General features: G+C 36.7%; 1 protein-coding gene across 14 annotated transcripts in view; it reads left to right on the top strand.

Annotated features, from left to right (window-relative positions):
- MCTP1 (multiple C2 and transmembrane domain containing 1) overlaps window positions 1–27302 on the top strand; it is a 357505-nt gene that overhangs the window by 257303 nt on the left and 72900 nt on the right. For 10 of the 14 annotated variants that reach the window (XM_089908374.1, XM_089908369.1, XM_089908371.1 and 7 more), the window contains 2 exons: window positions 5562–5681; window positions 24811–24864. In XM_089908374.1, coding sequence (XP_089764500.1) covers window positions 5562–5681; window positions 24811–24864 — 174 coding nt within the window. Of the gene's footprint in view, window positions 1–5561; window positions 5682–24810; window positions 24865–27302 lie in introns of those variants that run through there. The other 4 variants (XM_089908376.1, XM_089908378.1, XM_089908379.1 and 1 more) reach the window with 2 other exon arrangements.

Below are 27302 nucleotides of genomic sequence, written 5' to 3'. Positions count from 1 at the left end.
CTGTACACAATATTCCTATGACTTGTTATTTTATAATTGGAAGTTTTTACCTTTTGACCCCCTTAGCCCATTTCACCCACCTCCCTCACTTCTGGCAACCACTAATCTGTTTTTTTAATTATTTGTTTGTTTCATTTGTTTGTTTCATTTTTAGATGCCACATATATGTGAGATCATATGGTGTCTTTCTCTGACTTATTTCACTTAGCATAATTCACTTAGCATAATGCCCTCTATGTCCATCTTGGTTATTGCAAATGGCAAGATTCCATTCTTTTTATGGCTGAATAGTATTCCACTGTATATATGTCATAACTTCTTTATCCATTCATCCATTGATGGACACTTAGGTTGTTTCCATATCTTGGCTATTGTAAATAATGCTGCAATGAACGTGAGGGTGCATATATCTTTTTGAATTAGTATTTTCATTTTCTTCAGATAAATACCGAGAAGTGAATTGCTAGATCATATGGTAGGTCTGTTTTTAATTTCTTGAGGAACCTCCATACCGTCTTCCATAGTGGCTGTACCAATCTGCATTCCCACTAAGAGTGCACGAGGGATCCCTTTTTTCCACATTCTCACCAACACTTGCTATTTCTTGACTTTTTGATAATAGCCATTCTAACAGGTGTGAGGTGATATCTCAGTGTGGTTTTGATTTGCATTTCCCTGATGATTAAATGATTAGCATCTTTTCATGTGCCTGTTGGCCAACTTCTTTGGAAAAAATGTGCCTTCAGATCCTCTGCCCATTTTTAAATCAGTTTGCTTGGTTTTTGGCTATTGAGTTGTATGAGTTTTTATATATTTTGGATATTAACCCCTTATCAGATGTATAATTTACAAGTATTTTCTCCCATTCAGTAGATTGGCTTTTCATTTTGTCGATGATTTCCTTTGCTGTGCATAAGCTTTTTAGTTTGTTGAAGTCCTACTTGTTTATTTTGGCTTTTGTTGCCTTTGTTTTGGTAGTCAGATCCAAAAAATCATAGCCAAGATCAATGTCAAGGAGATTATTGCCTATGTTTTCTGCTAGGAGTTTTATGGTTATAGATCTTACATTCAAGTCTTTAATCCATTTTGAGTTAATTTTTGTGTATGGTGTAAGTTTTATTCTTTTGCATGTGGCTGTCCAGTTTTCCCAACACCACTTATTGAAGAAACTTCCCTTTCCCACAAGAAGAGAAAATTACAGGCCAGTATCCCTGATGAACACAGATGAAAGAATTCTCAACAAAATATTAGCAAACTGAATTCAACAATACATTAAGAGGATCGTATACTATCATTAAGTGGGATTTATTCCAGGGATGCAAGGATGCTTCAATATCCACAAATCAATCAACAGGATATACAACATTAATAAAATGAAGGATAAAAATCATATGATCATCTCAGTAAATGCAGAAAAAGCATTTGACAAAATTCAACATCCATTTATGATTAAAAAAACTCTCAACAAAGTGAGTATAGATGCAACATACCTCAGCATAACCAGGGCCATATATGATAAGTACACAGCTAACGTCATGCTCAATAGTGAAAAGCTGAAAGCTTTTCCTCTAAGGTCAGGAACAAGTCAAGGATGCCCACTTTGCGACTTTTATTTTACATAGTGTTCCAAGTCCTAGTCAGAGTAATTAAGCAAGAAGAAGAAAGAAAAGTCATCCAAATTGGAAAGGAAAAAGTAAAACTGTCACTATTTGTGGATGACATGGTTTTGTATATAGAAAACCCTAAAAACTCCACCAAAAAACTATTAGAACTAATAAATGAATTCAGTAAATTTGCGGGATACAAAGACAATATACAAAAATCTATTGCATTTCTATACACTAACAATGTACTATCAGAAATAGAAATTAAGAAAACAATCCCATTTGCAGTTGCATCAAAAAAAATAAAATACTTAGTAATAAATTTAACCAAGAAAGTGAAATACCTATACACTAAAAACTACACGACAGTGATGAAAGAAATTGAACACAAAAGTAAATGGAAACGTATTCCTTGCTCACAGATTGAAAGAATTACTATTATTAAAATGTCCATATTACCCACAGCCATGTATAGATTCAATGCAATCCCTATCAAAATTCCAACAATATTTTTCACAGCAATAAGCCATCCTAAAATTTGTATGAAACCACAAAAGACACCAATAGCCAAAGCAATCTTGAGAAAGAAGAGCTAAACTGGAGGCATCATGTGCCCTGATTTCAAACTAAACTACAAAGCTATAGTAACCAAAACAGTATGGTATTGGCATAAAAACAGACACCTAGATTAATGGAACAGGTTAGAGAGCCCATAAATAGGCTCATGCACATATGGTCAATTAATTTACAACAAAGTAGGCAAGAATATATCATGCTGTTTCTTTTTTTGACCTTTTGAAATCTTCAATTAAATTTTGAGAAGAAAAATAAATGCTTTTGTATTTAGAGTTTATTCAAAGTTCTCTTGTTTGTTCATTTTTTAAAGATATTTTCAAGAGCAAGGGCTCTTTACTTAATTATCCAAATATTAGATTCTTAAAGAGCACATAATGGGGAAGGAGACTATTTTTCCACTATGAGAATTCATAAAGCTAATGCAATTTCTTTCTTTGTCTCTCTCTCCTATATCTTTTCCCATCCTGTGTTCTGGTGTTCATGTTGTTAGGGCATATTAAGACCATATGTATTCATAAGAAGTGTTCTGTCACTTCTGAGTGCTATATTTTAAGAAAGGTATTGATATATTGATTTGGATGTGGTAAGAGGATGTCCACAATGGAGAAGTGTCCAGAAACCATACCTTGTAACTGGTACTTTAAGCAACTAGTGATGTTGAACCTAGAGAAGAAAAAGACATGATAGGTGGATTGATTACTTGCAGAATTATCATATGAAAAGTTTATTTGGCACAATACCTGGCCTACAACTAACACTAATACAGAAAGGAACAAGAAATTCATTCTGGGTAACACCAGGACTCTTAACACCAATGAGTGGCCATTACAAGGAGGAATATATTTGCTCAATAGGTTAAAAATCATTACAATTGGTGATATTTAGCAATGGAATAATCTGAGTCCCATCCATGAGACCAGAATACACTGAGTCATGTGAATATCCTTGGAAAAGGCAACTATATAGGAAGGTCTAAGAGGAAAGACGGTTCATGACTGCGTAGCCAGAATGGATAGACAATTTTTCTAGAAGTACTAAGGTACTTCTTCTACCTTATGTGCCTCAGGGAGAAATTCATTAGTGCTATCACAGGTTGTAATTCTGAATGCATTTTCCAGATGTCACTTGGTTTTAAATAGTGGCTCTATAGGACTTTTACTAATGCAAATAATTAAGTAGACTTATGTTAAATGACTTGGGAACCCAGTATCCATTTATTCATTAATTCAGCAAATATATATTTATTGAGCACCTACTATGCCCCAAGCACCATTCTATGCTCTGGGGATAGAACAGTGAGCAAAAAGAAAAAAAAAATCCCTTCCTTTAAAGAGCTTATATTTTAATGATTGTCAAAGTTTTATAAATAAATATGTAAAGAATTAATATGGATTCTAGCAAAAAATAATTTTCTCTTTTATATATGTTGATGTCTATCGAATTTGCCTTAAATCACTTCCTGAATAAAAAATTATATTTTTTAAATACACTTTAATAGAATAATCGTAGCCATCAGTTATAATTTGTATCATCTTTAAATATATTGTATATATTTCAAAAATTAAACAGAAATATTTTCCTTTTCTAGAAATCTTTATACTTTTCTGGTGAAAGAGAAGATATGGCTCATGTTCCACGCATTAACATATTTGAGATTTTTCTTATTCAGGAACTTGAATCTATGGTTACCATGTAATTCTGTACAAAATTCATTTCTTGGGTTACTAAACCATTATTTATGCTTTTTGGTGTCCATGTGGGTTATGAATATCAAAGCATTCAGTAAAATATACAGTCTTCAAAATTTAATATCACATTAAAAAAAATTCCTGATGGTACAGTAACATCATGAAGTCATTTTAAATATTAGAGAAAGGATGTTAGAGGGGATCAGATCTACAGATCTATGTTGAGAAATGAAAACACTGAGGGAGAGTGATTTTCTAAGGCCCAGAACCAGTCTTCTGGCCCGTGGGCCAGGCGTCCCTCTACCACTCCATACAGGTTCATTTTCTCTGCAATTTGAATAGGCTGTGGGCTTGGCTGAGGTTTGTTAAGAAGGCTGCAAACAGCCCATGCTGCTGTGCCTGATGTGAGTGTTCTTAGGGCACTGCTCCTAACCCTTCTGATCTGTCAAAGGCAGGATGTTTGCGTGACCCCAACCAGCTGGCTCAAATTCCCAATTACACTTTGGTTCAGCTAAAGCTTAGCAGGCAGATGACTTTCTAGTTTTCAGTATTAGAATATGTACTACCTGAGGACCTTAGTTAATAAATAGTTAACTTTCTCAATTTTGTAATGTATTGATATCATTTACACAATACTTTTTTTGAGCACTTACTGAAATCCTTAACACATTTCAACTGTTTAATTGTCACAGCCACCTCTCAGGTGGATACTCTTATCATCCCCATTTTACAGAAGAAGAAACTAAAGGGAGGATATATACCATGCCAGAGGTTTATAGGACTAGTTAGCACCAAGGGTGGAATCTGGCTCTTAACTACCATCTGACTTAAATTACCTTAATTTGGCAGCAGGGGCCACAGACCCAGAGAATTTAGATGATCTGTGCAGGGTTATAAGAGGCTGGTGGGGAATGGGGATGAGTCACAGTTTATAACCATTGCTGGTTATTTTATGATGCAGATGCTCTTAAAATGGTTTCTTCTGCCAGCCTAGGTGAGTTCTTAAACTTACATTCCTCATACAATTTTAAAAATCATTTATATACTTAGAGAAGTAGGTAGTTTTAAAAGATAATAAAGGTAGACATTTAAAATTTTCCTTTGACAAAGTTACTCCATTTTTTTAATAGCTGTTTGATTTGTATGGCAAGGCTGAATTTTTTACACTTGTTGGTAGCAGTTCTATTATTCGTAATGTGAAATCTTGGGAGCTCTCTGGTGTAGACTTGGTATTTTCATCTGCCTATTATGCTTGTTACATTGTATTATCCAAGTGAGATTTAAAAATAGTTTCTGATATTAAATGGTGATTCATCCTTTATCATTAAGGCAGATAGGCCAGTTATTTCTGACAATGTAGTGAAGCTCATTTTGCTGCCTTTCTTTTTTAAAACTTTATTTTGTCCAACCTAACAATAATTTCACTGGAGGAGAAAAATTTAAATTGCCTCATTGACAATGTAGTGATATCAGTTTTTCCTTCATAGAAATTAAACAAAGTAAAAATCTTAGTGACTTTCCAGGGGTCGGTTGTGCTTTTAGAAAAATGCCTAACAAGTTCTCAAGTTCTCAAATCTTTCTGTTCTGAAGCATTTAATTGTGTGCTTTTTTGAAGTGCAGTATGGATAAGAGAGTCCATTTAATGAAATTCAGAGTTGACTCATCTTTTTCTTCTTCCTTCTCTCTCCTCCAGCTCTTTCTCTTTGTTGTCTGGAACTTTGAGCTCTACATGATACCAATGGTTTTGTTGTTACTATTGACATGGAACTACTTCTTGATAATATCAGGGAAAGATAACAGGCAACGTGATACAGTAAGTCTCTACTTTCTCATTTGCATGTGTTTTTGTTCTTATTCCTAGTCTCTCCATCAAGATCAACATTGAATTCGGTTTTGCAAACCAGAAATTCTGTCTGTAAATACTCAAGTTTGGAGGAAAGTTTTATCAGTTCAAAACTAACAACTCTTTGGTCCTAACACAATAGAAAGTATTCACCTATTTCTAGCATTACTCATTTTGGTAGGAACTAAAATTGAGAGCACACCAAAGAATGAGTTATCATTTTTAGGTATAAGTCGGTTATTCCAAATGATTATTTCTTTTATGCTCCTTACTTGTTTTTATGTCTTAATGAATCCTGAGTTAAGACATAATATCACAAAATTATCTATGGTCAGACCAAACGAATGTATTTTATTTAAGACAGTTCTCTGTGGTCTGTCATTGGAGGGGAGGAAGACGTGATGGTTTTTGGCCTAGAAAAGTGCATCAAGTACCTTAATTCAGTGTTCATTCACTGAACAATAACAAATACCCTTCTCTGTGTCAGGGGTGTATCAGGATACTGGCTCATGGATCAAGAACTTTCAATTAACCTAAGGAAAGTTATATTGCACTCACTTGCCCTCTCGGCATTTTTGAAAGTTTTTCGAATGTGTGAAACAACCTTTTCTCTCTCAAAGAGTTTTAGACTGAGAAGCAGAAGCTAGCCACATTATAATCAAGTTTGTTATTCTCCCACCAGTCCTCATTCCCCTTAGGCTATCTCAGTCACTACGCCCCTAGCAAACATACAGCTTGAAAAACTTTCCCATATGTAAATAAATGGGAGGGGAGTGTCTTATGCACATAGAACATTTGCAATTTTATAATTCTGTAGACAGCTGTTGAGAATAATTTAAGGGTTTGTCAAACATAAAGATCTCTTTGGCAGCTTTTTGTCCACATCAGATTACACTGATTTTTTTTTTTTTTTTTTTTTTTGCCATTAAGGGCCTCCATTTGATTGATAATCAGGACTTTTGCCAACTATTGTGCCCATAATGACGCAGGAAACAGTTATTTGATCATAAGTTTAGTAGTGTTATATAATACTTTGTTATAATAGCATAATGATTGCACATATACATATGACATAAAAGAATTTTCTTTTTAAATAACTCAAGCAAAATATACTTTAAATGGTTACACAAGCAAAATAGACTTCTTCAAAATAATTTTATTTATCATCAAAATAAAAGAAAAATCCAGATGCACAACCACCAAGTACCGTGGCAAGGTTGCCAACAACGCACCACGTTTATTTCCCTATGTTATTTGATATATTTCTGTCTCTCTCATGAGATTATAAATTTGAGGTAGGGAACTGTTTATCTCTGTACTTGCCACCGTCTCTAGCACGTGTTTTGCAAATTAGAGGTGTTCAAACATTTTTTTGTAAAGTTTATCAAACCAAACATGCGATTGCTATTAGAGATTTTAATGGTTAGGCAGCATTAACAGACAAGGCGTTGTTATTATTATTGGCAAGGATTTATGGATATATATTTAACTTGCACACTGACAGACAAGCCCCAAATGCCATAAGCCTTGGTGTCATGGGGACTAATAGGCACTTTTTTCAATTAATCCAGGATGTTTTCTTTAAGAAGATAGGACTCTCTGAGCCAAGTCCTTTTTGTCCCATTTATTTCCAGGAGGTTGTCGAGAGAGAAGAAAATCTACTTTTTTAAAAAAAAAATTAATTTAATTAATTTATTTTTTATACAGCAGGTTCTTATTAGTTATCTATTTTATACATATTAGTGTATATATGTCAATCCCAATCTCCCAATTCATCCCACAAAACTCTACTTTTCATTCAGTTGCCTTGAGACAAATCTGCAAATAAGAATGTTTGCCAAAAAGTGGTAATTTAGTTTCAGGTTCTTAATCCTATGGGGGGCTTATCTTCAATATTTAGTCATTGGTTTGAGTATTCTTAGTAAAAAATTCTGAAACTATAGACTTTGCTTGTTATTTTCTTCAGAATATACCTGCCTTGGCTGGAAAGGTCCACTTTTAGAGGAAACATAATAATATATAATGTATCCCCTTGTACTTAAAATTCTCTGAGAATTTTTATAAGCCTATTGAAAAGTTAACATATTATGTAAATTTTTCTACTGTCCTTTTCCCCCCAAAATATAACTCTGATATAGTACTTACAAATCCTTCCTCGTGGGCATATCTCTGACTGAATCCCCCTTTTAGCCATGGACAATATTTTATTCTCCAACACAGGCCACTGTGAAACATGCTACAGTCTAACTTTCATGGAATGCCAACTACACCCCATAACTCCCAGTGATTGCCTTTTATTTGCCCAAAACACACATATCCACATATTCTGTTCTTTCCAGGCACCAGAGCAGCAATCACAACGCTTCATTCAGCTTCTCATTCACTGGCTCAGCTGAGACCTTACGTAACTCTTAAATCCAATTTGTCTAATTACGTGTTTTCTGCCATACCCAGCTGTGCATTTGAAATGGTTGCTCCTTTTGAAAAGAAACCTGGGTTATACTTTGCTGGTTATAGATTGCACACACACACACACACACACACACACACACACATACACATACATATATTCACAAGCACATATATGTAAATTAAGAGAAGTGTTTGGAGGGGTTGCTATGCTGTGCCTGACTACTTATCCACCGCGTAGTAGATAACCCTGGAAGAATGGTACTTTGCCCTAAGTCCTTATTGGTGTCCCCAAAACAATGCAGAATTTTTCAGCATATGTGAAAACTTTAGGGAATCTCTGAAGTGCATTAATCACACCATTGGCTGATTCCAAATCAGGAAACTTTCTGTTTCAGGAAAAACAGGGGGCGTGGGAGGGCGGTGGATATTCTGTCGCACACAAAAAATCATCTGTACATTATTCGGCTGAGAAAATTCAATTAGGATGAAAATTATAAAAGAAAAACAAATCAAAATAAACTTCAGGTTTGTGTAGCAAAAGAAAAAAGAAAATAATATTTCCATGGCATAAGAAGTTATAAGAGAAAAGGAAATAAATACTGTAAAAGATAAAAAGTACATAGTTGGGTAAAAATTCTGTCTTCAAAATATTGGTGGATAGTTGAGATTAATACTAAAATAAGAAAGGATTTCTTTGTCTGTTTATTGTTTATTAAGGAGACCATTTCCTTTTTGGAGACTTAAAGATCACAGGAACTGAAACCCCCAACCTTTTCCCCACCATGGTGCCTGTTCTAGTTTAATGAAAAAAATGAGATGTAATCCTTGCCAAGTAAGTTTTGCTGCATATAATGAGCTGAACCCGTTGAGGACAGGATAAGGGAACAGCCGTTCCTGAGTCTAATGCTGTAGACTTAGAGATGCACGTGAGAAAGAGGTGTGGTTAGCAATGGTATTTCACCTCTGCTGTTTCTCAGTCAGACTTGTTAAAAATAAGCAATTCTAGATCTAAATCTATCTCTACTTGGACCATGACATTAAAATTTATAGCATAAGAATTGTTAGACTTTTCCAGAGAAAACTGTTTAATACAAACTTCATTCAGAAATGTCTGTGGCATGAATGTCATACTTCTCTTGGTTTAAGCCGTCACTCCAGAACCAGGGGAAAATCACCCCTGCACTGCCCATTGGGCTCGTACCAACTATCCACATTACAGTTACTATAAACTGAGATTTTGTAAGAGTAGATGCCAGGCAGTGATCTTTACTTTGGAGTTAAAAATTTTCGAATCCTCATTACACCCTGGACGCTGTGTTGAGCACTTTCTTTTATCATGTCATTTAGTTTTCCCCCAGGAGAGAGAAGATGATTGTGTCAGCCCAGCCCATGTGTTAGGGCCTCCTAAATCAGGTGACCGCCTGTTCTCTTCTCTGTGACAAGGAAGGGAACATACGTGGAAGAAGCATGGCTACAAGAGCCCTTCCTTGAGAGAGGGGAAATCAAATCTCAGAGGATGAAAGAAACAGGTTGGCCAAAGAAACCAGAGTTCTATTATACTCACTGAGACAGGTATCATCATTACTACTTCACATACAGGGAAACAGGGTAGAGAGGTTAAATGGTTCCAAAGGCACACAGTTAGTTAGAAAGTGGCAGAGTGGGTGTTAGAATCTGTCAGTCTTTCTGAAGTTTGCACTCCTTATCACACCACTCAACTACATTTCCTCTTGAGGCTATATTTTGGTCCATCCCAGGTCTCCCTGGGTACCTTTTGAGCACATTTCTCCTTTAAGCTTCAGAATGGGCAGTAGTACTAACTCTATCTTTAAGCAAACAGATTGTTGGAAAACCCTCATTTTCCCCACTCCACCCCCATGTCCTCCTCACCTCTCATTCAGGAAAATGGAGCAACTTGAATGTATCAGGTATCCTGCTAAGCCTTTTAGAGACATAGTCTCCTTTAATTCTTCATAATAGTTTTTTAAATTTATTATTTTTAACATCTTTACTGGAGTATAATTGCTTTACAGTGCTGTGTTAGTTTCTGCTTTACTTCATAATAATTATGTCAAGTAAATGATTCTAAATGGTTTTATCCTCATTTTACAAAAGAGGAAATTCAGAATCAAAGAGACTGATGAATAACAAACTCCACAGAGTAAGTGGGGCGCAAACCCAGCTCTGCCCTATTCTGAAGCCTCAGGGTATTTCTGTGGTACACGTTTGGGCATGCCTTTACCAAGGGATCCACTTTCTGTTTGGAGCCTTACCTGGAATCCCAGGTATCCCCAGATTCCTTCCTGTGAGGTACCTGGTGACCTCTCAATAATGGGTACTGATCACCTGTTTGATCCCAGGTGACCCCGTTCATTTCAAAAAAACATTCATGACCGGGAGGACTACCTTCCATCCACCCAGGTGAGCGTGGAAGAGTAAATCAAAGCTAAAAATCCTTCACATTAGTGAAGAAGATCTTTGAATATCTTTGACATTCAAAAATTCTTCAAGCAGTGCTTTTTAATTACATTTTAAAAGAGTATTCACTTTTACTGTCATGATATGCCTCCCACTTAACAATCTTAGTTGCCTAATCAATGGAGGCATTAAAAGACTGAAGAGTAGGCTAGATCAATGAAATCATTCTCTGACTCACGCTCTCACTGTGATACCAACTGAGCCCAAATCTGTCTGATAAAATACTTCAGGAAATACTGAAATGTTTTGTTAGTTCCCTCACATGGCAAAGCCCTCCATGCTTCTTTTCCCCTTTAGAATAGCACTGACTATATTTGTTGTTGTTGGGGCTATTCCACTTAGGCCCAGAACATTGATGTCTAGAAATAAAGCTTGTAAGGAGAGAGTTTCCTTTGCCACCATAAATGCTGTTGATTGGACAATTTAGGATCATCCACCAAAGAAACATCTGTTTGTTTGACCTGATTTCCTGTAAATCAAACTCATTTATTATTTTCTCAGCCAGTACTCTCAGTTCCAAAGAAGTCGTCCTGGTGGAATATTTGAATAAGTAGACTATTGAATAAGTGAAATATTCCTAACAGGATCTGGAAAGACTGGCCAAAGCTGAGCTGAGAGGAGTGGACTCCATGCGAAAAGCACTTTTGGTGCGTGGTCAGACTCTTGGCACTTCCGTAAGGGCGCTATCGTTCACAGAAAGTAGCGTAGATCAGAGCCTCCTGAGTTTGCATCTCAGTACCAAAAAAGACCATGTACTTGCTCTTAACAGAAGCAGCACTGAGTCATACAGCCTGTAAACACATCTAAAAATTGATGATCACTCTTTTCTTTTTCCTGCTTATTTCAACAAATTTTCTCAAACTTTTAAGAAGGTCACCAGCTTGCAAAAATGTGAGGAAGACCGTGAAAAGAACCAGACCTTTATTTTTCCAACACGATCACAAGCATAAAGAGGTAGAAACCAACAGCCAATCAGATGTCAGTAGAAAATTTCATCCCTTGTGACCCTCTCAAATCTGTTCAACCACTTAGATGTGCCAGATTATTACTCAGTCTACAGACTGGTGCCCTGTACACTGATGACCGTCACCTCATCAGGCTCTGGGCATACCCCAACAGGACTTCCACATTTTTTCCACTCTCCTCAATTGCCCCACTCCCACCACCATGCTACATTCCCTCTCTCTCAGGTGACCAAGGCCTTCTGCGTTGCAAATTTTCCTCGAGCGCCAACCCCTGAAGCCCTCTGAATTTGTTCCCAGTTTAGGGTTGCCAGATTTAGCAAGGAAAAATACAGATGCCCAGTTAAATTGGGATTTCGGATAAACAACAGGAGATATTTATATAAAAATAATATTCATTATTTATCTGAATTCCAATTTAACTGGATGTCTTGTATTTTTCTGGCAACTTTCCCCCAAATCACAGCATGTATTCTTACCTCAAGACTTGTAGGAAGGTGATAGTTGTGAAACAAAATGCTGATTTTTTTTCCCTCTGCTACTTTTGTCTTTCCGTAATATCTTCGAGCATGGCATAGAAGGTTCCTCATGTGTATGCCCCACCCAAACCATATAGCTTCAGCTTTATCTCCCCTGTATTCCAGCAGGATTGTTCGTTTGTGTGTTTTTTGGTTTTGAGAATGGAATGTTTAATGAGCAAAAGGTAGAGATGGTGGGAAGAAGCGGGGAGGTACAGAAATGAACCAGACAGTGCCCCATTCTCTTTTATCATCTCTTTCACCCAGAAAGCAACCATTCACCACTTGGGAGAGCAGGAAAACAAAGCTCAGAGAGCTTATGCCACTTGCAAAGGCTCACACAGCACGGTGGGACTGGAACCCACTTCCAGCTGGTTCCCAGGCCTGTGTTCTCTGCCCCTCCTCCAATGCACCCATTCCATAGGCCCAGGGCGGGCAAAGACTTGGTCCACATAACCCAACAGAAGGCAAAGAAGGAAGCAATGATGCTTCTCTCTTTGTACAGTTGGGGAGACTGAGGTCTAGGATAAGGCAGTAACCTCTGCACTGGCAGTGAGTTTGTGTGGGTGGTGCTGTGTGGGACAGACGTGGTGGCCCAGGGAAGGGCAGTGCAGGCCTGGGCTTGAACTTAGTGGAGGTGCTCGTGCTGCGCCTGGAAGCCGCATGGGCACCAGAACAGATGTGCAGCGGGCCATCTGGCACGATGTGTGGCACTGTGCCAGGACAGGTGGCTGGAGCGCTTGAAGTCCTTGCTGCAGGTGCCAAACATCGAAGGGGTTGAGCTCAGAAGGCCTGCCCACAAAGAGGTGGGCACACTCCCTTGCGAGGGCCTGGCTCTCCTGGGGCACCTTGCTCTGGGATGAGCTGCACCGTGAACTTGGAGGAGACCCTGTGGGTGTTGATGAGCAGATGGGAGCCTAGGCGTGCGCAGGCCAAGGCCCCACAGTGGAAGAGGAGGTCAAGTAGTGGTCTTCTGCCATGGGGGAAGGGGAGCTTTGAGGGATGGGGCCTTGACATGGTCTTGACAGAGGAGGACCCAGGGTGGCTGGGACAGCTATGGCAGCAGCAGCAGTATCTGGAGCCGAGTGTATTTGTAGTTTCCCAAATAGTCAATACACTCTCTCTATAGCTTTTACTCTTTTCTTAAAAAAAAATATGTTTGCAAATGTAAGGTGTAGTTCTTGCTTGTCATATATATTTTATTTTTTACGAGAATTGGATCACATTAAAGGTACTGTTAGCATACCTACTTTGAGTTTCCCTCAAATTACTGGGAAACAACATGCTTTTTAATGACTGAATAATTTTCACCATATGAATACTTTATTTTTTCTCAATTAAACACTCATTTTAGAAATGTTTGTTTCCAGTGTTTATGCCATCTCAAAGAATGTTGCAAAGAAACATCCTAAACAGATCTCTGAGCAGGTTGTCGGTAATGTCTTTTGACAAAGTCCTTGAAGGGGAATTTCTGGGTCAGAGTATATGCATTTTGAATATTTTTGGTAGTCAATACTGACTTGCCACCCATTAAGGTTTTAATATTTTATATATATATGCCTGGGTAACCACCAGTTATCTTCATCATTTCTCCTGGCGAGCCATCTCTGACTTCCTGCCCATTCTCACCCACCCCTACACCTACCAACCCATCTCTACCATCATATACTCCAAGAGCTTAAGTGAACCCTCCCGTCTCAGTTCCCATATCCCCCTAGCTGTATTATAATAAAAAGCTCACCGGGGGTCTTCTTCACCTGCCCCAGACTGTTCTAACTGTATCTTCCATCTGTGTATCTAATCCCAGCACAGAACAAGATGTCTCAGATATAGCAGCACAGTAGTTGCTCAAAAAATGTTTAATGAATGAATACTAAGTATGTTAATCTGATTCTTTTTCCACATCAAAAATTGTCTAATTTTCATTCAACAAAAATGTATTGAACGTTTGCAGGCACTGTGCTAGCTGTTGTCCAAAGATGATTAAGACCTGGTCCCAGTAAATCTATTATACTTCAATACAAATAAAAGAAAGGGAGAGAGAGAGAAAAGAAGGAGAGAAAAAAAGACCTGGTCCTTGCCCATGACAGTTTGTGGTCTAGTGAGGGAAACAAACAACTAGGTGGAACACGTGGGTATAATAGGTGCAGTGATGGAGGTCTATACATGAAATGCAGAGCGTGTGGCCAAAAAACATTTAGATCATCCCAGATACGTGTGCGTGTGCTGCATATATAAAGAAAGAGGGTCTACCTATCTGTGGCCACAGCTCTATTCCACCCTTCCGTCTGTCCCTTCACTCAGTAACTCCATGTTTGCCTTTAATACTTCAGTGTATTGTCTATCTTTTTACTCTATTCTCAAACTGCAGCTCAACATCAGATGGGAAGATGAGTGTTACCTGTACGTGACATGTCAGTTCACATAGAGAAAGATGTAAAGGAAAACAGTTCTATTTTTAAAAGTCAATATACTAAAGAGCCGCCTGTCTAGAAGGCAGACTTCTTTTGCTTTAGATCTGTTAGGACTCAGGAGAGATACTTAGAATTTAAAGTTAGTGGTAGTTGTTGCAGAGGACACTTATAGTTACTCTCATACTGCAGCCCTCACCGTCTTCCTGAATCGCTCCCACCTTGCTCAGATTCCCCAAAGATACATATGAGAATGTAACAAGGTAAAGAGATACTCTTCATTCCTATAGAGGATTTCTGCCCTGAAACCCAGCTCTTTTTCCACCAAATGAATTGTCTTGGCAGCCTTGAAGGAAACCCGAAGATCTTGCCCCCATAAATGGCTGAATTTCTCTTATTTGAACCCCAATTGACTCCTGGATCCCAGGAACTCATTTGAAAACCGACTTCCTAGACTCTCCTCAAAGTCTCCCATGGATCCAAAGAATTCACCATCTCAATGGTTTTCCAAAGTGTTCAACCCAAGCACCTACCCATTTGTCAACCAAATGGTTTTATTATTTCTGTTCCCTTTCCAAAAGGTCTGCCTCCACAATTTTGTCATTTCTGTCATTGAAGACTGGGACTTAGGAGAGGAGAAAAAAGGATATCCACGGTTTGGGCCTCACTTCTCAGGGTGGATGTGTTTTCCCACCTATTTCTAGTGATGATCTGGTGGTTCTTTCTAAATGATTTTACACCCTCCTCTTGGTAGATAGCCGAAACTCCTTGACACATTATGGTGAGGGAGGTAGCATGTAGGACCAACAGAAGCACCTTCTGGCCGACTCATGATCCCAGGACTAGTTTGCATCATGCCCCAGGTGGTGGGGTGGTGTTAGCTGAAGGTTTCATACAATATTTGTGGAGACTTACTGTCCCTAGTCCAGAAAGGGGACAAGAAATGACAAGACTTCAATTAACAAACTAAACATAGAAACCAAGTGATATGTCTTTATCTGCTTGTGGAAGAAGTTTATAAATCAGAACCATTGTTGGGAGTCCAATAAACCTGAGAGTTTTGTATTCATGTTTTTTAGTGTTCCATGAGTTAAATTCATTAAGAACATGTAATTTTAAAGCCTTTCTGTACATGGAACTGGAGTAGTATGTGCAGGTAACCAAACTAAAATATGCCTTCAAGGGCATTTTCTTTCATGTGTTATTGAATTTATTTCATCATTCAAGAAAAAGAAAATAGTCATGATACCATATCACTTATTTTTTAAACAATAACAATATTCTGGCAACATGCTTAAATGAGAGACAGTTCACCTAAACAAAGTTTCCAGATACGTTACACTCCCATGGGCAACAGCAGAAACATCTTAAAAATGAGTGTTGCCACTACCACGTTACAGTTGGTAGAGGTCAAGAGTCCAAACTTTGAAATTACAAAGACCTGGCATTAAATTTCAGACCTCCTACTTGTTAGCTGTATGAATTTATTCATTTCCCTAAGCCTCAGTTTCCTCACCAGTAAAATGGGGATAATACCTACCTTTGTTGAGGTCTTGTGAGGATTAAAGAGACAGCACACTGTGTTAAGCATATAGTGAGTGCTCAGTAAATGACAATTAGGCACTTGATTATGTATAAAACAGGGCAAACCAGTGGGGGTAAAATGGGTGTCTAAACATAGTAGAGGTAACCACCTCTCTTAAACAGTTCACTTGTAAGAACTATTGAAGAGAGTGGTTTTCCATGGCCATTAGTCCTTCTTGGTTTTGAACTTGTGGACAAAGATAGTAAAATTGCCACAGAAAGATTTCCTGTGTCTATAATCCTCCTGCTATATATATGGAAGTCCCACAAAATGAAAACTACATTTTTATCAACAAAAAAAGCTGACAAAGAAATTTGAACAATCCTCTACGGATTAAAGCTTCTTGAAAACTGAAATTTATAGAAATACCAAAAATGTATGCCATTTTACAGATCATATCCATAGATATTTGGAAGAAACGTTTTTCTTGATGGTCGTAATACTAATCCCCACCATGCACAGGACATAAAGACAAAGGCCAGCAGCACCATGAGCAGAGAACAGGGCATTTCCTTCCCTGAGACCATCACTGAGTCCATAGCAAAATACTCTTTCCTAACAGCTTCACTCTGGGTGTTGACTAAGAGAAGGAGAAAGGTAAACCTACTAGCGTGCCAGGCCTGGGCACAAGGACTAATTTTAATAAATCAGAATAGAACATAAAAATGTCAACTTAATCAAGCATTTAAATTTTATTAATCAAGCCTAATTTTTATGAGTGCAAATAATCACTGAAGCTGGACAAATTTGTTCTCGATTGCATCAGAAACATAATTTTAATATTTAATGGACTGATGAATTTAAATGGAGAATTATCTTTATGAAACATGCTCCTCATAATTTGCCATTAAATGAGAAATTTTTTAAAAATCAACATAAATCTTACATAAAGGTTATTTGACTAAATGTTGGAACTATAAATATTATAAATACATTATGCACTAATTTAGCAATCACACAGTACACTACATAAAGCTGAAATGATAAGTGGACCAGGCAAGCTTTTCCTAGAATATAGAGCTCTTGTGTTATATTGTGGGAAGCTCATGATAAAATGGATACAGAGGTTTTGTGTGAGGTTTCCTGAACATCCTTTTCATGCAGGCTTTTGTGCTACAATTCACCATTCACCACACACATTCTTTCCAGTTCCAATGTAGGTCTAAACCCACATAGGCTGTCTTTTGGGAGGTGATTATTCTTTACAAAAAAGGTAAAAAATATTTTATCATTATTATTTATAGAAAAGAAATACAAGGAAAAAACTGAAGTTTTCTATGATTTTTTGACATCAAAATCTGCTCCATTTTTAAAGTTAGACTTTCTGACATAATGTTCTCAGGCCTCAAAATATTCTAGGCACAAGGGAAAAAAAAGAAGAAGAAAAATCAAATTAGCATCAGAATATTTTTCTCTTCAAATGTCCACCTATTCTTCTCACCCCCTCTACTACTCCCAATTACGTTGCTTAAAATAGGCAGTAGCAGTGAATTTTTGTAAAAAGTAAATCAAACCTAACAGAGCAATGTGGTTCAAAAGTTTGCTCATATTAATCTCCAAGATTAATGTTTTTTTGTTTTCAAATTCTATTCTTTAAAAGTACCTAGTCTTCCCGAAGTGTACCATTTACCTTTATTATATCTGCTAAACTATACATTTACCTGAAAAGAACTTCTTGCCTATTGCAACTCTAATGCTCCCAAACATATCTGATGGGCTTAGAGTGAAGAACATTTCTGAGAAGACTGGAAAAGACTGGAGATCATAGCAGCTCCCTCCTGCTGCTTTGCAGAAAATTTTTTAAATAGGTAATGTGGACTCTTTATTAGACGCTTAAAAAAAATTCCTAAGGTTGTTTTTAAAAACTGAGACATTTAAAATTGTGCCCTTTTTTGTTACAAATTTGTGCTTCTGGAATGGAAACTTGGTTTTACAGAGAGAGGCTAAAGCATATAATTTTCTTTTTTATTTGAAATCTGTTTATTATTAATGAACAAAAATGTTTTGCTTTGAAAATATTAAATTTTATAAAACAGATTAGTGGTAAGTCTAGCTATCTTTCGATTTCATTTGCAAAGCACATTAAACAATTCAATTTTTTGGCCTTTTGTATAATTTTTAACCCGAAAAATAATATTGCTTCAAGAAAGCATTAGTTTTTAAAAAGCACATTGCAAGTTAATAGTTGACCTATTTTTTCCCTGCTCAATCAAATTAGCATGCAATATTGTAAAGACGCCAAGATTAGAATTTTCCCTACAAGCGAAAATACAATACATTGTGAAGCCTTTAGATGGAGACATAGTTCAAATAAACACTAGAATTCTGTTCACAGTGCTTTGTTTAAGTATAATAATGAACATTTAAGAATACTGAGAAGGAAATATGAAAAGAAATTCATTTAAGATGCTTATACTGATTATAGAATTTATATTGTATTTAGCCTTTCTTAATGGAAGGGTTTTTCTGCATATTAAGCTGACAAAGACTAAAAGGTTACATACTCTTGGCCAGTAAAGTAAATTTACTGTCCTTGCACCTTACAGCAAAGCATATTATACTGCAAATAAGAATGCTGTTGTTGTTGATGCAGAATTCAGGCCGTATGTAATCAGTGGCATGCATCAAAAATCATCTGATAGCCACATTAAAGCCACGTTTCCTATTAAGAATCAGACTAAATTATAACATGGCACTTCCCAGAATGAGCCAAGGAAACGCATTCTGCAAGAAGAAATAATTGTATTTGAGTGTCTCTGTAAAAATCCGGAAGTCTTTTAGCAGTAAGTAATAATGCTTTTCTTTTTAGTCTGCCTTCTTTTGTATTGCAATATATTCAGCTTCACTGGCAAGCCTATCACACTAATTATTGTTACATCTAGTGGCTCAGTTATCTTGATGACTACTGTAGCTGAAATACTCCAAGGTCAAATTCTTAATAGCGTGAATCAAACTAAGCAGCCATCATACATGCAGTTGCTTTTGAGATAGACTAAACAGTGTATTCCAGACCTGTTTATGGGTTTTATTATCCTTTCAGATGTGGAGTAAATTATACGTACAGGTTAATTGCACCATTCCTTTTGCAAAAGTTCCTTCTCAAAAATCTTGAGAGGTGCAGGTGTCCTGTGGTGAAAATGACAGCACAGGCGCACCTATAATGATCTTATTGACCACAAAAGTCTTCAGCCCAACCTCCAGTGCTTTTAAGTGATCCGAAATAATCTGAGTGGTTGGTTATATGCATCTTCTCAATTCATAGACTTTCAATAATTTCATATGATACTTGCACATGTAATACGTCCATTGGCACACAAATGCCTGTTCTGCTTGGTTTATGTACACACGAAATGGTATAAATGAACTCCAGACCATGTTGAAGCAAACTGCTCTACCCAAATTCCTCCATATCTCTAGAGTGGAAATAAGCATTTAGTTTGTAATGTATCCAAATATAAGCATCTGTACACATTTGGATGTTCTATGAATATAAAATTAAATATGAAACTTCTTTCTTTTGTGACAGTTTTCTTTCTTTAATTTTTTAACATTGCAGTTGCACATCTGGACAGCAGTGATTTCTTCTTTAATTTAAATGTGTTGCTTTTTTATAGACCGTTTTGAGTAAAGCAATTTGAATTGTGCAACTATTCATTCTGAACATAGAAAAACATCCATTTAATTCAAAGATTATTTCTGAGGGAAAAAGTAAACATATAAAAGAAACTGGTTTGTGTCAGCGTTGGCTTTCCAGGGTTTTTGGCTTTGTGGTACTCAATACTTATCTTACAAAGGTAACATAACCAAGATTTTTCCCTTTTTGTTTAAAGACATATAAATAAGTGGAAGACTTTAGCCCTGGGAAAATCATAATACAAAGTGTTTTAAGAATTATTCATGGAACTTTTAACCCCCTTTTGTCATTTTAGCTTTCAAACATGCACCCTAAATTAGTATTAAAAAGCGGGACTCAGTATCCACTGTCCCGTTATGATTTTAATAGTGAAGTTTACCCGAATCTACTTTTCCTCATCCTTTTACTGTTTTGGTCTGCCTTTTCTGCATCCTGTTGGTCCCCTCCCTTATACATCTTTGTCTAGTGGAGTAATTCTAAACATATTGTCATATTTTTGTTCAGATTACCAGCATCATTTTTAACATTTTCAGCCAAATAAAATTTTATTTCCTTGCAAATCATAAAGCATTTAGTTGTGTCAAATTATAATTAAAAGTCATAATATTAATAGACCTCCTATACAACTGTATAAAACATACAGATTCTTCAGATGCAGTTTTGCTCCATTTTGATAATGGATTTTTAAAATATACAGCTACATATTATATTGTATATGTTAATGACGAATGTTCAGCAAATGTGGACTATGAAAGAAGAAATATTATGCTTCTAAAAATAGTGTTATCTGCTTATTCTTTGGCTGTAATGTAGCTGGAACGCTGCATTTGGGGCTGTCTACGTGTGTTTTTTAAAATGTCATCTTTATTAGTATTACATTCAAGGAATAGTACCAAGAATCAGTTTCTTTCAAGACCTTCCTCCAGTGTGTGGCATATAAGTCTGTGACGGGCGACATTACAGAAGGTCATGTCACTTTTAACTGCTTGCATTACATCTTTCTGATTTCCCTAGTGCCCTTCTTTTGTTTGATTAATACTACTTGCTTTCAAGCAAGGTATCAGAAAGCATAATTTGGATAAAGAATTCTAGGGCCAATCTGAGATATTCTCCCTTACAAAAAGAGGAAAAAAACCCCAACTTTGTAAAAATGTATCTTTTCTAACACATGCATTTTTGTCACTCTTCATTTTTTTTTTTCCTCAAGGAAATCCTACAGATGTGTTGTTATTAAATTATTGCTGACAAATGTTTGGGCAACTGGACTTTGTATACTTGAAAACAAAACTATGTAGCCCTTATTTGGTTTTATTTGAAGAGGAAAGAGCTGGAATTTGAGACTGGGACTCCTTTATTTTATTTGTTTCCTTAGTTAAGTGTTAAACTCCAGCACTCTTTCTAAATAGTAGGTGTTACTTGAGTTCTCTGGGAAAGGTTGCAATTTTGTGCAATCCTTAAATGCACTTCAGTGATATATACAGTTTGTTTTTAAAAGCTCAGTTTGCAGTTTCTGTATTCATTGTATTTGCCCAGGGCTTATGTCTTAGAGCACAGCCCAGCTTCTGAGACACTGTTGCCTTTAAAGCCATCCATTTCATTGGACCCTTAAAGCCTGAAAATTAGTTGTGAAACCATTATCATTTTAATTGGGAATCTTTATCCACCACTCTACCTGTGCCCCTTTATATGTTCCTTAGTGTCAGTGAAACAACCAGAATTGTGTATGTCATTCAGAACCCTGAATATTTTGCCCAGGAAAAAATATATATATATCATTTAATTTCCAAAAATTAATGTTTAAATATTATTAAATTGATGTTATTTCTACTTTTATTAGTAGCTCACATTTTTTAGTACTTCGGTACAGGAACTGTGCTGAACACTTTAAACACATTGTCTCATTGGACCCCTAATCAACACTGTGGGGAAGGTGCTATTATCATCTCCATTTTCCAAGGCACCTTAAGCTTCATCTGAGCAAACTGTAACAGTGGGATACATTCTGAAGCAGCTTAAAGGCATCACTAGGAAACCATCTGTATTATAAATCCTCACTTGTAGATGTTTATGCTGTAGCGTTAAAAAGTCACTGGAGGAGGGGAAAAGCCCTCACTCGGGTGCTACAACACAACACAAAGGCCTCTCGCTAACACAACACTTTTCTGCCAAATGTAAAAGCAAATAGTTGTGTTTGGGTGATTCTGGCTGCGCATTTGTGGGGCAGTTGTGCGTAGCCAATTACCCACTTGTGCAGGGTGGGAACAGTTTGGGTTTTGCAAATGAAGAGCCTGATTCTGTAGACCTTTTGAGTCCTTCTTGAACATAAGATCTGCAACTGATTTGTGAAATGCATACATTAACTTCTTGGTTTTTTTATGGTTCAATAATATTTTGAATCTTTGAAAATTAACTTAAAGATAGTGGAGATCTCCAAATCTTAAAGTAACAGTTAAATATCCATGCTTTCTATTGCCAGGCACAGTTTGAATATTTGATTCATTAATCTGCATCATTGATTAGGAGGTATGTCTTTGCAAGTGAGCTAGTTGAGTTCTGTGAGATCAATGATAGGCCCTCTACCAAAATGCATGTTCAAAGATATGAAGCATAGATGAGATTTTCTTCTGTTCAGTCTATCAACAAATATTTCTTGAATACTTATTATGAACTGCTAGGCACAGTCTGAAACCATTCTGCCTTCCTTGCACTGTAGTACGATGGTAAGTACTGAAGAGGAGAGATACATAATACATTCTTAACAATAACCACCTAAAATATTGTTTGATTTTTATGTATAAGAATAAAAGTATAATATTCATTTCACTTTCCATATTTGATATATGAGTCTACATGAGTAATTTTAGGAAAAAATTACTTAATCTAATACATATCAAATAATCATATTGTATACCTGGAATATATATAATTTTTATTTTTTAGAAATAGATAATGACAACCTTAAAATGTTACTTAATATAAATCTAAAATTTATAACACCATTTTATAAGAGATACAAAAAGTATGATCATTAAAAAAATCATGTGAGAGGTCAATCGTTTTTTTGTTTTGCTTTTCCTTTTTTCCCTTTTTTTTTTTTTTTTTTTTTTTGGTTTCAGAGCTGGCTGTGCTATCCCACAATCTGGGTCTGAGTTCTAGTTTAGCTACTTGCTGTGTTAAGTGAATTCTTTTGATGCAACACAATGTACTGAAATATTGTGACTGCCTCTCCTATTTCAACCTCCATCACAAAGGTCCCAGTTTGGAATAGTCTGGCATACAGCACCTCAGTTATACATTGTCACTATTGTTGTCTATATATTTATGATATGCATGCTTCAAATTTTCAGGAAGTTAAAAGTCAACATGAAAGGCTATCTGATAGCCCCCATTTAAATTCTATTGGATTATAAGCCTCTTGTGGGCTGACATGACTATAGATTAAGTATATGTGTATTATTCATCTTTCTATTCCCACAGTCCCTAGTACTGTGTGCCTTGGTCAAGGGCATTTGTAATAAATGCTTATGGAGTATCTGAGTATAGTTAGAATGTCAAGAGTCCTTTCTTGCTGAGGCTGAGCTACTTTATATGTCCCCAAAATCAGCGTAAACTCTAACCCGATAAAGGAAACAGAACATTGTGCTACTCTGATTCTTTTGAAATGCTGAGTGTCCAAATGAAAGACCACCAGATTCTACCACTTAATAGAAGATTTAAAGTATGACATTAAATTAAGAACAATTTCCCAGTTTGTCAGATACTTTTAGTTATATATCAGTTCGTGAGAACTAGAAGTTTGTGTTTGGGTTCTTCTTTTAAATCCGTTAATGCTTTTAGAAACTTTGAGAAAAATTATTAGGATAACTGAGTGTCCTGACGTATTATCTCAGTTTATGTAACTCTTTGTTTAGTAAGTCTTAGTTACTGAAGTTTTCATTCATAGCATATTCCTGTCTCTATCCTAAAGCCACATGAAAGAAGAGCTAGCTATCTCTGTCTTCTAAAGTTAGGAGCTTTGGGAGAAAGGTTTAAAAATATTTGATAACCATGATTCTGTCGAGTTTATTCAGAGATAAAGATACTGGATAAAAAAATAGAAGCACCACAAGAAATTATATCAAATGGAGTAAATACAGTTATAAGTTAGCACTTACCTGAATAAGAGCTCCCCCCAGAGTTTTTAAATTTTTGGATTCCATGGAGTGTGTGTGTATAAAAACATGATAAAACACCTGAAATGGGGTGAGGTCTCATTTGTAATGCCTGTAGTTATATATTGATCCAGGCAAGGGGAAATTACTTGGCAAATCCAAAATGACTATACCATTCTGCTGAAGTAGGTAAACCAGGAGCCATTAAAAAATACATGCATGCATATCTATCTACATGGGTTCTATATACATAATATACACATTTGATTATTGAATACATCTCTTCTTTTCTTTCAGTAGTAATGTTCATTCTCATAACATAATCCATGTGTAAAATCACAGAGAATTAAAAGAATTAAAAGAACTCTAATTAAAAGAATTAGAGTTTCAGGTAATCCACAAAATGAACAAGTAATTCAGAGATGGTCAAGAGTTGACACTATATGTCAGAATTAAAATTGGAGCCATGAAAGATATTGTTAGCTTTATGCCATAGCTCCCAGCATGAATCCATGAACAGGCATAGATTTTTATCTTAGGGTTTGGTGACAAGTAAATTAGAAATAGCAGAGCTCTTTTCTGCTTAGTTATCTAGCTCCAAATTTAAAGTGCCTAATTAATATAGACAGTGGAGTAGGTAAAAAAAGAAATCTCCTGATTTAAAGCATCCTTCGAATGAGTGTTAGTTTACCTTATGCATATTTCCAATTCTTTAAATTGTCACAGAACATTTCACACAAATAGGGTTCCCCTGACTGGGATTCAGTTCCCTGGTGTTCATCAATTAAAGGCATAGCATTTTCCTAATCCCTGTCTCTAGATCAGATATTCCCTCTCAGTGCGTCTGTTTCAAATGTTAATAAAGTTTTCACTTCTAAAAGGTTCAAAATGACAGAACAAAATTCTCTCCTTTAAGAGCATGAAAACGACTTCTGTTTCTGTCTGCAGGTAGTGGAGGACATGCTAGAGGACGAGGAAGAAGAAGATGACAAAGATGACAAGGTAATTATCTTTCCCAGCGCTTGGGTACCTGGGGATGGGGAAATGTAGACATGACACTGTTTTCACAGACAGTTAAAAAGGAGTTGAAGTGTTTGAGTCCAGAAAATTGGACAGTGCTGTTTATCATCCTAACAATGCCACTGCATGTTGCAAAGAGGGAGAGAGGGCTATAAATCGTCTTCGCTTTTGTCCAGAGCTGGGTCAAATATTTTTCTGCCAGGAACAAAAAAAAATAATTCAGCTTGTCTGGAACTTGATAGCTCTCACGAAGATAACGACAGTGACAACTGTTTTTGAAGGGCAAAAATTTGTCCTATCTTGAGTATTACAAATCAGGCTACACTTGGGGGGAAGAGAGGAGTGAAAAAAAATAGCAGCCTGCATGTGTCAAACATGGATATTGTCATCTGTAATTTTCCAAGAATTGCTCAGCAAAAGAACACGTGTGCAGAGGGCTCCAGAGGGCACTTAAATAATCCCAGTGCTCACTGCCCTGGCTTAGACTTGGAATGGCCCGTGGCTCCTTGGTCAGGAAAGTCTGTTCAGAGAGGCTCGTGTTTCGATTGCTGGTTGGCTTGGGGTTGGTGGCCACAGTAAATAACAGCTAGTTTCTGGGACTGCTTGGATTGGTTGTCCCCTGGGGAGAGCGGACAACTGGAAGGAGGAATCAGAATGGCCTTGCACCACTGCAGCAGTGGCTGAGGTCGGAAGGACAGCTTTCTATGGCAAGGAGGCTAGTGATGCTGGTTTATCATCATCTTTGGGCACTTCTAGATATAAAATCCAAAAAGTCTTAGGGTGTGATAGAGGGGGGGAGTGACTGAGGGGGGAGTGAAAATATCATTCATTATTTCCACATTGTTCAGCCTATAAAACCAGATTTTGACCTTCATGGAATCTATCTGACTTCTGCTATAGTAAAGCACTGAAATGTTTTAAAGAAAGGAGAAAAACAGTGTATCTTAATTTATGCCCTTGACCTTTGATTCCAGTAGAGATGTACACTTATATCCCAGTATAAGAATTTGAGTGCTGGAAGCAAGCATTGGAAATGTCAAAACAATTCACAGTGATTAGTTAACTTCCCAAATGATTTTTTCCCTGACATATTCAATTCTGGAAGGAAAACAGAAACATACACGCACACACACTTTCTCCCTTCTACTGCTATTTCAAACATTTTTAAATTCATAGAGATTTTATGTGAGATTTTTCTTCTGGACATCATTTAGTCATTAGCAACATCATCAAACAAAGTAACAAAATCTCCTTTCTGCAAAAACACATATGTGCTTGTTTTTAATGTTGAATAACATGAGCATACACTTCTGGCAATAAATGATATGATTTATTGTTAAGGTCAGTTGTAGAGCTGTAGAGAGCTTGTATTTAAACTCAACATGCCAGCTCTGAATCATCATTTCTCTGCTGATAAACGCTGAGCTGCCATCCATTTATGGCCACTTTCCCTTGCTTGTTGCTGCTTTATTATTAAAGCCACCTTAAAGGTCCATTCTGGTAGCAGGCGTTTCCCGAGAAATGTTAGTAAGTGGAAACCCTTGGTGAAGTCTAGTACTTCAGTGCCCCTGCTTGAAGTCAACCTATATTTTTTTTAGCCAGTTTGTTGATATTCTATACCACTAATCTCCCTTTTTGGTCATCTTTTAATAGAGAGGGTGTTAGGAGTGGCGCACTGTTAGACGTTAGCACAACCTGGTTAACCAGTTCACCAAAACATAGATGTCAAGTAGAACATGCCAGGGTGGAAACAACCCCAGATCTCTGGAGTGGCATCTGTTGTTATCCAGTGTTTGGTTGTCTGAGATCGACACCCTGGTTCTAACGTATTTTCAGGTCTCGTTACCAAAGTTGATTGAAAGCGAGCGCTTAAATGACTGTGTGAATTTAACTGTATTCTTCTGTACAGGATGCCGACAAACGGTGTGTTTTCCATATGAAAGGATTGTGAGCTGATTTTCATAAATCCAGCCCTTTATTTGAGTGATATATAAGAAGGTTTTGCTTTTCTTCACTCATAACGCAATTGATAGTATAAAAATCATATTGAACAAAAATAAAATTTCAAATGTAATCATTTACAATAGACTTTTAGGGACTTGCATCATAGAGGGAAGAGTCTTAGAGTGGAAAGCTTATATTCTGGAAATACAAAGTTTTTAATATAAGAAATGAAAACATGAAAGGATCCTTCAAGTTTCTATTTACCAGTTTCCGTCTCTCGACTGGCTCTCGCAGTGGTAAATCTAAGTCTTGGCTATCAGATGTGTCTGAGTGGGAGAAGGGTAATTTCCTCCTTTAAAAAATTCATTGGTTCCTCCATTTAAAGTTTGTGTATAGAGTCATGAGTAATGGAGTTTCATGAGAAAACAAGTGTGTTTTTTGCCATACGAGCAGGTACTGACCTCTAGCTCTCATTA

The sequence above is a fragment of the Delphinapterus leucas genome, chromosome 3 (assembly GCF_059928025.1).
Source record: "Delphinapterus leucas isolate spDelLeu-1000000601 "Yukka" chromosome 3, BTC_Dleu_Yukka2, whole genome shotgun sequence".
Classification (NCBI taxonomy): domain Eukaryota; kingdom Metazoa; phylum Chordata; class Mammalia; order Artiodactyla; family Monodontidae; genus Delphinapterus; species Delphinapterus leucas.
Note: the sequence above shows the minus strand (reverse complement) of the source record. Positions and strands in the feature narration are given on the sequence as shown.